This window comes from Xiphophorus hellerii, chromosome 15, assembly GCF_003331165.1.
Source record: "Xiphophorus hellerii strain 12219 chromosome 15, Xiphophorus_hellerii-4.1, whole genome shotgun sequence".
NCBI lineage: Eukaryota > Metazoa > Chordata > Actinopteri > Cyprinodontiformes > Poeciliidae > Xiphophorus > Xiphophorus hellerii.
In genome coordinates this window covers 5,211,405-5,222,433 of record NC_045686.1, presented here as the reverse complement: position 1 = coordinate 5,222,433, position 11,029 = coordinate 5,211,405, and the positions used below count along the sequence as shown (strand labels likewise).

The window sequence follows — 11,029 nt, the reverse complement described above, 5'->3', positions numbered from 1 at the left end:
TTACAGTAAGCCAGCAGATTGATGGGTAAAATATGAAAAATTTCAAACTAATTAAAATTATAAAATAAAAAAATCTGATGGAAGTCTGTCATTTATTTGAATGTGATTAATGTTTATAATGTCTTTTTTCTCAGTTTTGTGTTTTTTTATTATCCAGTTTGATAATAACTCGTCTTTGGAAACATGCTGATTTACCAATTATGAAAATGTGATGTAGTAAAGACTTTAAAACATATTTTAGAATTATTTTGGGGGAATTTGGTTTGGGTTTTAATCATAATTCTTTAAATTTTTCACGTCATGGACGTAATTGATGGTTTTTATAATGAAAATGTTGGAAAAGGAAGACAAAGGTCCAAAAGAACCTGAAATGTTTTCACTCAGGATCTCAGGAAGGAAGTGGAGCCAATTTGCTCCTGTCCAAGTTTGGAATAATTATCTGTAAATCTTGTTTACCGGCTTCCTGTTAGTTTCCCTTTGATTTCTGAAGAAGAAAACCCAACAGCAGTAAGTCGTGGGTTTTTTTGTGGTTTTTTTTTTACCCCTCCAGGGGGTATTTTTGTGGGCTCTAGTGTCCCTTATATCACAGTAGACTGACAGGAAACGGGGAAGAAGAGGGGGGAAGAAATGCGGCAAATGTCGTCGGGTCCGGGAGTCGAACCCGCGACGGCCGCGTCGAGGACCCAAGGCCTCCAAATACGGGTTGCGCTAACCGCTACGCCACCACGGCACGCCCCAAAGTCGTGGTTTTTAACAGGTTTTATTTCTGTTACTTCGGCTTCGTTCAGCTCTCCAGGACAGAACCAGTCGTGGGTTCTGTTCTGGACAGAACCAGTCCTGGATTGATGATGAAACGTGTTGTTCTGATGATTTTCTTGCTGAGTTTCCTGGAGGCTCAGGGTGTCTGCAGCTCGGCCTACATGGGGAAGACGAGGAACCCGGTGAAGATGCTGAGGCGGCCCTGGTCAGCGATGGTCTTCCCGGCCCACAGCTGGACGTAGACCCGGTCTCCCTGCTCCAGAACCAGCACCATGGCGTTGGAGGCGCCGGCCTGGGTTCCTGCTTTCTGGTAGATGGCGAACATGTTTAATCCGTTCTTCTTCACCGCGGCATGCAGCTCACCGGTCGGACCGGCGATTCCAGTGACCCGGATGTAGTAGAGTCCTTTGACCGGGGCGGTGAAGACACCTGCAGGAAGAGAACCTGGGTCAGTGGTTCTGGTTCTGGAAGACATTTAAACTGCTGCTGGACTTTAGTTGGTCCTGGTTACCAAATTCACCAGATTCCTGTCGAACACTGAGGTCCAAACCCGTTTAGTTCCCTTTGAGCCGAAACAACTGGATCATTGATCAACATATTGATGCTTATTGATCATTTATTGATGGAACTGGACAAAACGTAATGTCTGGTGAGTTTATGATGTTTTATGTTTTCAGAACTGGCTTTCTGCTGAAATGTTCTGCACAGATAAACTTGATTGATTGATTGATTGAACCCAATTAGCTGCTGGAGAAAAGTTTCTGATCCTAAATGAACTAAATGCCGTAAAATGACTAATTTTTTCGGATAAAGAGTCGTGGTGCGTTCAGGTTCTCAGCATTTCATGCGAACCCTAAACTAACGGATCGTAATGAATCCCGTCCACCTGTTGCCGGGTCGTATCCGTTGCCGATGTTGGTGATCACTCTCTCGAACTTCAGAGTTTCATCAGCCTCCAGCGGGCCCTTGGCGGTCCAGTCGTTGGTGTCAACGAGTGCGGCGGAGAACGCCACCCTGGATTTGGCTGCAGGAGGTCAGAAGGTCAGTTAGAGAAACAAACATCTGGGAGTCTAACAGATAATCAGCTACAGTCTGAGGAAGAATCGGAACCGACTCAGGACGTCGTTGTCCGCCTCCAGCTTCTGGACCCGCTCAGGCAGACCGCCCTGCTGAGCGCCGACCAGGCCGCACACCAGAACCGCCACCAGGAACAAACTGGACTTCATCTTCACTGAGGACTGAGACACCTGGACCCACTGCAGGACAGGAGACTGTGCCGAAGCTCTGGAGAGCTCCGGGTTTTATCCGAGTCCGGATCCGAACTTTGGATCTCTGGGAGCAACGATCCGGGTTGAACGAGTCCAACGTAACGCAATTTATTGATCCTTACCTTGTTTGGTTCTTTGGTTAAATTTTAATTTTTCTTCTTTTCCTTCACAAGGCCTAAGTTTGCATTTATGAATAAAACTAAATAATTTAATTTCTGTCTTTATTATTCCAGTTATAGATAAAGTATGCATTTTCCTAAATCCAAATTTACTAATATCCTCATTTGGGATGAAAACAAATATATTTTTAGGGCTTTTTGATGGGTTTGGATGAAAAATAAAATTAGGCAGCAAATAAAAAACATCAGTGCCAATTTTTAACTTTTGCTAAACAAAATACGAAACTTTAATACAATCTGAGGAAACTCTGCAGTAAATGGCATATATTAGAAAACAAATCCTTGCATGTAATATTTCTCAAAATGAGTCGTTTGTTGAGATTTTAGAAAGAAAGAAATAAAGTCTAAAGTGTCTGTGAGGAAAGGAAGCAGGAAGTTTTGGCCTCTTCATTGTTGATGCATAAATCTGGCAGCTTTAGTCTCCCATACTCAAACTGCTGAGACGCAGAACGATGTAATTATGTTTTCTATGAGTTTTTACTGGATTCAGATGTTTTTTCGGGTCGCGTCCCGATCAGCGCGACGGCCCATCAGCATAATGAGGTTTCTGGCTGATTGGAGATCAGCTCAGATTAATCCCATCAAAATGGATCATCCAGCATCTCCTGGATTAAAGCCGCTTCATCAGCTGGTGACCCCTTGACCTCTCAGGTAGAAACAGGAAGTGTGTTGATTTTAGACCTCATAGAAAGATGACCAGAGAAATATTCCTCCTTTTAAAGGAGGGATATGTGCATAGTTGGAAATTTACAAGAAAAACAAACTCAGAATTTAGAATCTAGAAATTTTCTGAGAATTAACTCAAAATTATTATTATTTTTTTTAGTTTTACACCTCAGAAATGTCCAAATTCTTCCTAGAAAATGTCTGAGAATAATCTAAAAATTTCTTGCCAGAGGATGAATTTCTTTTGTGAAGTGATGACAATAAAAATGCCCCTCACGGCCTCCAGGGGGCTCCACAGAGCAGTATAAGCTCCATGGCTTGGAGATTTACAGAAATCCACTGGACTCAGAAGCCAAGTTCACATAAACTACCATTAAATTTCAATAAATACTCATGGAAAATAACATTTTTAAGTTAAAGAGAAAATATGTAATTTACCTGTAAATTAATGTGGAAATATTTTGATAAAATATTTTATATTGCCTTTAGAAAATGAAAAAATTGTAATTTTCTATGAAGCAGACGTGAAGATGATAAAGATTTTCATCAAACAAACACTGCAGCTTGAAACAGAAGATCACTTGGTTTATTGAAAGTAGAACAAGGCCTGTGTGACCAGAACAGAACATGAAACTGGACCCGGAACCGCAAAAGAACCAGCGGATCGGACCAAAAACCAGAACCCTGCAGCAGAAATCAAGTTCAACTAGTTTGATTTTAAAAATAAAGTCTCAATAAAATTGCCGATTTTTCCCTCTGGAGGTCAGAGGTCGCCACGACGACGCCTGACAGGAAGGAGAAAACTCGGAGAAAATAGACCCATAATTAGACCAACAGTTCTGCATGTGAAACTCCCCTTTAGTGCGTTCAAAGAACCAGAACCAGCAGAACCAGATTAAAAATCTGCCGTCTGGTTTCGGCCCATCAGTTAGAACCGACCAGAACCAACCGGACCATGAAGATGACTCAGATGGGTCTGGACCTGGTTCAGATTCTGAACCAGGTCTAGATAGACGCCTAATCAGCTTTGTTACCATAGAAACGATCCCTCAACGCCGCCACACTGTGAGCAACAAGCGGCTTCAGGAGTAAAACGAGCCAATAATTTACCTCCAACCAATTAGAACACAAAATATTTTAATTTAAGTGGTAAAAAAATAACTACCTGGTATAATCATCCATAATAATTTATTAACAGTCGCAGCAATAATATGGATTAATATAGTTTGGGAGGGATGATAAGTCGCCATCAATAACTGATATTAACCGACATTTATCTCCATTTTGTTGCCATTGGTTTGTAAAGGGGGCGGAGCTTCATCAATCAATCAATCAAATTTTATTTGTACAGCACATTTCAGCATCAAGGCATTTCAAAGTGCTTTATGAAACAAAATCTGGTCATGTGACTGATGGCGATGCAGCACAGGATTGTGGGTATTTAACTGAAGCAGAGAAGCAGCGTCCTCAACGTAGAAAGTGAAGAAAAAATATTTAATAATGGTAAATATGGACACAAATTTTTATATCAGTGCATTATTACTAAGATAAATGATTACTGTTCAGTTCAAACTTTTAGCAATATGAATCAATATTACGTTAAAAATACTTGGAGTGACAATATTCTATTTTACATTTTATCTAGTTAAAATATACATTTTTATTTATATTATAATTTGAAATAAATAAAATTATTGAATGAAATCATTAAACTATACAGTTTATTTGAATCAATTTCTTAAATTACTAAAATTTTGTCCATTGTTTTCTATCTAACTTGTCTATCAACAGAACCAGGAAACGGGTCGGACACAGTTTGATTCAGACTGGAAACTAAATGTTTTTCTTATTTACACTAAAATTAAATATTGACGATATTAAAAAACAAATAAGGTTTTTATACAGAAGTTTTTCTCTTTGGTCAAATTTTTACTGTTCTGGAAACGTTTTTGGGCCCCGGACCGCACTGGATCAGAACCATCAGGTTCTGATTTTTTCTGGAGTCTCACAATTTGCCGGAAACTCAGGGAGATTCTGCAGCTAACAGGAAGGTCGGAACCATCTGGACCGACAGAACCTGCTGATTCTGGGCTCGGTTGATGTTCTGAAGGTCCAAACGTTTGAAACCGGACTCAGAATGTGTGAAATCATCTGAACCAATCATCTGGTTTTAATCAGAAACTGTTTTGTTTTAACCGGTTTGAGTTGGTTCTGTTGGTCAGTGTAGGGACTGGCTCTGGCTCTGGTTCTGGTTCTGTGCAGGAAGTGATGAAGATGAACATGGCAAGGCATCGCAGTCCCAGATCAGACCAGTTGGGCCGGTTCTGACCAACTGGTTCTAGTGTTTTCTTCTTGGAGTTCTGATATGACAGCAAAGGCACATTAGAGAAGGAGAACCAGAACCTGAAACCCAAACATCTGCAGAAGCTTTTAGTATTCTGGAAAATGGGTCGGTATCAAGGCTAAAAAAAGAAAGAAAAACAAGTCCAAGCTCTGAAACAGGAAGTGACCTCACCTGAGAGACTCCTCACAGGTGAACCAATCAGAACCATTCTGTTAAAAACCCAGGGCTGGAGTTCAAACTGCGAGCGACACCATCAGACTGTTCCGGCCCGGTTCTACAACCCGCTACACTTGGAACTTTTTCTCCCGGTTCTAACAGAACTAAACATCATCTGAACCGGGTCGGATCAGTTTCAGCAGCGAGCGATCCTTCCTCTGATCGGAGCAGTCTTTAATGATCTGAAGCGACCAATCACCAGCCTCGCTGCTCGCAGTCTGAACACCTGTTCAGGTTCTGCGTTAAGCTTCAAAGTGCAGATTCAAAGTCAACTTTTTGGTGTTCAAGTGCTTGATTTGTTCTCACATTTATGGCTTCTAAGAGCAGGAGCTGCAGATGCCGCAAACGCCGCAGACGCTGCAAACGCCGCAGACGCTGCAGACGCCGCAGACGCTGCAGACGCCGCAGACGCTGCGGATGCCTTACAGTCTTTTGGTGTGCTTGGAGTTGTAGTGGCTCCTCATGTCCTTGCGGAGCCGGAACTTCTCCCCGCAGACGCCACAGATGTACAGGTGGACGTCCATGTGCTTCTCCAGCTGCTCGCCGCCTGGGAAGATCTGGAAGCACACCTGGCAGATGGTTTCTCCGGCCGACAGGTGGGAGATCATGTGCCGGACGTGGTCGTGCTTCAGGAAGGTTCCCTGGTCGCAGACGGGACACACGTAGCGCGCCATGCCCTTGTGCATGTCGGTGTGCAGCCGCAGCTGGCGCTCCCGCAGGAACTGCTTGCCGCAGGTCTGGCAGGTGAACTGCTTCTCCTTGGTGTGGACGGTGTAATGCTCCCGCAGGTGGCAGCGCTGGTAGAAGCCTTTGCCGCAGATGCTGCAGAAGTGTTTGCGGCGGTGGTCGGGCTCCCCGCCCTCCTCCAGCGCCACGGGCCGAAACAAGTCCTGTTCGTGACAGGTCAAGGCGTGCTCCAGCGCCAGGCTCTCGTTCTGGAACAGCAGGCCGCAGTGAGGGCAGGCCAGGTCGGCGGCGTCCAGCAGACCCTCGTCCATCCCCTGAGGCTCCCCCAGCAGCGACAACTCATCCTCCCCGTGGGAGTCCGACTCGGCGCCGTGGGACTCGCCGCAGCGCTCTGCGTGTTCCTGCAGCTGCCGGCCTTTGATCAGAACCTGGCCGCACCGCCCACAGGCGCATATGTGACCCATGTGGTTGGACAGGTAGTGGGAGGATTTGTCCTCCTCAGTCAGAAGAGCGCCACAAAGTTCGCAGGGAGCGCAGTCGGCTTCCTGCTTCTCATCCTTGACCTTCCGGAGTTTAGCGGGGATCCCGGAGTCGCTGCTGCTCGGCAGGTGGCTTTCGGCCGACTGGCTGCAGCTCTCCAAACCCGACACTCCCGGCTCCGACTCACGGGTCAAACCCATCCTCTCCCTCAGCGAGTCTCTGGCTGCGTGCTCGCCCACCTGGACCATCTCGATCTCAGGGAACAGGCCTTCCTCCGGTTCCGTTTTGATGCTGCGGGTGGAGCCGGGCTCGCTGTCGCTGCCAGCCGCCAGCGACCTGACGGGCAGCTCCGAGTCGGCCCGACCGTCGGCCCAGTCGTCCTCGCCCTTACAGACGACTCTCTGCTCCTCGGCGCTCTCGGAGGCGGAGCTCTCCCCCTTGCCGGAGCTGTTGTCGCCCTCGGCGTTCCCTCTGGGCGGGTGGTAGGCCTTCCTGTTGGTGCAGGTCAGGATGTGCTCGATCAGCAGCTTCTCGCAGCTGAAGACGAAGCCGCAGTCGTCGCAGGTGTAGGTGCGGCCGAATCTGGGCCGGTCTTTGAGAGCAGAACTTCTGCCGCCGGGTCGCTTTCTCAGGTCACATGGCTGCTCTGCGCCGCTATCCGCTGTGGGTGGAGCCACGATCAAAGCTGTGCTAGCCACCTCCTCCGCTGCCACCGCTACTGCCGGCGCCGCCCTGCTGGCAGCTGCGGGAACAGCTGGGCGCCCTGCGCTGCTGCTGCTGGTCGCCGCCTTCGGTAGAAGCTCCGCCTCTGGCGCCGTGGACCTCTGCTGCTCGTACATCCGCACTCCAAACATCATCTTCCCTCCAGAGACGCCGGTGGAGGAGCTGGAGGAAGAGGAGGAGGAGGAAGAGGCGGAGGAAGATGGGGTGAGGTTGGAGCTGCGGATGTCTCGGAGGTCCTCCAGCGAGTCGGGGATGTAGTACATCTGCAGGTAGGACATGGACGCCTTCAGCTCCTCGAACTCGTAGCTGCCCACCACGATGCGGCCGAGGTACATGAGCTGCAGGATGAGGTCGAAGCACTCGGCGCTGATCTGCATGTTGCTGAGGTCCAGGTGGCCCGCCCCCTGCTGGTCGCGGATGAACATCATCCGGAAGTAGGAGCTGCAGGCCGCCAGCACGGCCTTGTGGGCCCTGAAGTAGATGTCGCCGATGGCGATGAGGCAGTCGCACAGGAAGCCCCACTCTCGCTGGTTGTTGAGCTGCTGGAGGACGTGATCGCTGTGGCTCGGCCTCGCCATCGCCCTGGTGACAACACAGGAACACACGTTTAACGCCTGAAGAGTCCTGCAATGACTCAGCAACATTTAACCCGAGTCATCACAGAGTCACAGACCTCTGGGGGGTTTCCAGCCCTGCTTCAGGGCAGGAAACCACCTTCTGCTGCACAAACCAGATTCATATGAGGCTCCTCCGAGGATTGGCCAGAGTGAGACCTCTTACCGACACAAACCAGCTATGATGGACCATCAGGCTGGAATGACAGAGTGAAACATCTGTCAGTAATCTGAATATATCATGTTGAGTCAAGATTCCTGCACCTTTCCCACACTTGCAGCTGATCTGTGGGAGAACCCCCTTTACTCTGATACCTTGAAAAAAAATCCAGTTCAATATTTAGCAACTAGACCGCAACATGACCCTGAACACACATTTTTCATGGAATATCTGCTACAATAAAAGTTTTGTTGTTAAGTAAAAATTATTTCTAAGGTTTTCAAACAAAGAAAAACATAAAACTTTTGTTGTGTTGATATGTTCAGCTGAAAATGGAGCAAATGTTGCAACTCAGGGCAGGACTCAGTTCCCAATCCAACCCATTCTAGTTGTGGGAATTCAATGCAATTATTGCATGAATAATGATTTAAACTTGCATTTGTTATCATTACACCCATATTTAAAACCTTAGGAGCCTGGTTTAGATCAAAGCAGATTCATGGGTTAGAATGGCCTAGTCAAAGTGGGAAACTGTGGCAGGACTTGAAACCTGATGTTCAGAGGAGCTGCAGCCAGATGAAAACTCTCACATCAAACCTCAAAGGTTTGTGCAGCAGATTCATTGGAAATGTTTACCAATGTTAGCAAATGAGGAATTATTTTTTATTTAATTTACATAGAAACAGAGTTTTAAAAAGAAAACGTGAAATGGAAACGAAGCATGAGGACATCAGAACCAGAGTCCACAGAACAGCTGCAGGTCCTGGGGGTTCCGTATGGACTGAGTCCGCTAATGAAACTAGAGGTTCTGGTCCAAATGACGGGAAGCAGAAATTTATTCTGCAAAAATACAAGATGTCCTCATCACGATGACCACAGAAGAACAAGAAGTTCTGGACGGAATGGTGCGGTTCTGGATCACATGTGAGACAACATCTACATTAAATCTGTGGTTGGTTCTCCGAAATGTTTGGACCAGCCCACTGAGAGGATGGTCCACCACTTTACCTTTCTAATAATAATCATGATTATTTTATCATTTTAAAACATGTTTTGTGCTTCTTTCAAATATTTGGACAAAGTTTTGCTTCCTTTACCTACGAACTCCGTGCTAAAAAACAGAGAAACAAGACGTCATTCAGTCTCCAGGAGCTTGTTTGGCCCCAACGGGTCGCCCACGACCGCAGAACTACTGCGGGAGCCGCCACGCACTTACCGGCTGTCAGCTCCACGCACTGCGAGGCGAGGACGGGCTACGTTCGGGGTCGGACAGCTTCGAGAGGCCGGCGGCGCTCCGAAGCTAAAATGGAGATCCGTAACTAGCTGCGGGAAGCTACTAGGTGTTAGCCTAGCCTGCACAGGAAGTTACCGAAGTAGGATTTTCAACGTAAAAGATCAAAACAAAGAACAACACGCAGTTCTAATGGGAGGTTAGTACCATGAGGCACCAGGGGAAAGAAAATATTACCTTTTCATCATCCAGGTTCAAATATTTATGCAATATTTATCTCTAAGCCCTATTTGCAGCTAACAACTAGAAAGTACCAACCACAAAGTAACAAAATATATCAACAGATAAATTATAGAAATAAAACAATACTTATATATAAAACTTTTAAATACACACATTAATCAAGATGATAATTTTTTTGTATTTAGGTCATAAAATCAAAAGAAGCTTTTTTCAACTTTGGTTCCATTATGCTCCTAATGAAAGCATTTTAAAAATACACATTATATTAAATGCCGTTGGGAAACATTTTTCTTCTTTCTAGTATACAGGTATATATAGACTGTTTTTAAGAAAGAGGAAGACATGGTTGACAGCCTGGGGGAATATATGATGGCAGTGAAAAAACAACAAGTAGTTTTTTAAAAAGTACTTTCTGAAACTTATGTTTCCAAACAACATTTAGATTTTTACTTTATACTAGAGTTATAATTCAATTAAATGTATAAATTAATTACATTACCTTATTAAAATAAATGAAAAGTATTAAAACAAATATTATAAACTTTATTATATTTACGAAATTTTTTTCTATTTGTTTTTTCTTTACATTCTTAAGCGACACTTATTTTGAAAATCCGTCCCGGATACGACCTGACTGAACGCAGACAGCGGCGCTTCAGAGCCACATCTCTCCCGCAAACGACCCGCCACCCCCGCACTGCCACCGCACTCGGCAGCAGGCCGTTTTCCCTCCGCTGTAGCCGAGCAGGCAGCTTCGCGGATCGGCCAGGAAGTCGTTAACTCACCCGAAGTCTGCCGGAGGCCCGCGGACGAGCTGCTTCTGTCGGCGGCGGAGGGGCTGCGGTTCCCGGGGAGACGGAGCTATTTCCTGCCGGGACAGGTTGTTGCGTTTCGGGCGGAAAGTTGAGACGAAGCGGCGCCTCTCCTTTCTCTCCTCCTGCAGGATGATAGAACTTCCGCACTGAGTGCCGCACCGTCACTGAAGAGTGTCAAAATAAAACGCATCCGGTTCTCCACCAAGCACATCATTCTCTGTGCTAGCTGCTAACCTCATTAGCATGCCGAGCCGGCCAGAGGCAGAAGCAAATTCTGAGGCTGTTTTGATGTTTAAAACCTGTCATGAGTTTAAAACCTACCTTTGTTAAAAAATGTTTGAATGGAAAAGCAAAACATTTATTTCTAAAAGTAATTTATTTTTGAAAAAACAACCAAATCACTATTGTCCTGTCTGTTTTATTTTCTTGTTTTGTAAAGAGGCTATGTTCTCTAGAGCCTGTAGAGCTGATTGTGTGAAGAAGAATGAAGATATTTCTTTGTATTCAGTCGGAGGCTTATAATTTTGCTGCAACACAGACGTCTACAGGAGATCTCCTATAGTGACAAAAAGCCTCCTTGCCATCACCCTAATCTTTATCTCCTAGTCAGAACAAAAAATAATTCACACCTAAATTTACCAGGG

General features: G+C 45.7%; 2 protein-coding genes across 5 annotated transcripts; both read right to left on the bottom strand.

Annotated features, from left to right (window-relative positions):
* Positions 1-741: 741 nt before the first annotated feature.
* On the bottom strand, positions 742-2,184 carry LOC116733950 (complement C1q-like protein 2). The gene is made up of 3 exons (XM_032584987.1): positions 1,874-2,184; positions 1,646-1,783; positions 742-1,188 (listed from the first exon to the last, which is right to left on the bottom strand). Exons 1-3 carry the CDS (start codon positions 1,983-1,985, stop codon positions 917-919), a joined length of 522 nt encoding a protein of 173 aa, XP_032440878.1. The 5' UTR covers positions 1,986-2,184; the 3' UTR covers positions 742-916.
* Positions 2,185-3,430: 1,246 nt separating this feature from the next.
* Positions 3,431-10,517, bottom strand: zbtb1 (zinc finger and BTB domain containing 1). Of its 4 annotated transcripts, none has more exons than XM_032584905.1 (3): positions 10,356-10,517; positions 5,823-7,904; positions 3,431-5,768 (listed from the first exon to the last, which is right to left on the bottom strand). In XM_032584905.1, exon 2 carries the CDS (start codon positions 7,898-7,900, stop codon positions 5,855-5,857), a length of 2,046 nt encoding a protein of 681 aa, XP_032440796.1. In that variant the 5' UTR covers positions 7,901-7,904; positions 10,356-10,517; the 3' UTR covers positions 3,431-5,768; positions 5,823-5,854. The 4 variants fall into 4 exon arrangements, with proteins under 4 accessions (XP_032440796.1, XP_032440798.1, XP_032440794.1 ...); XM_032584907.1 differs by lacking the exon at positions 10,356-10,517 and adding exons at positions 7,996-8,133; positions 9,313-9,665 and having other exon boundaries at positions 3,431-7,904; XM_032584903.1 differs by having other exon boundaries at positions 3,431-7,904.
* Positions 10,518-11,029: the final 512 nt, after the last annotated feature.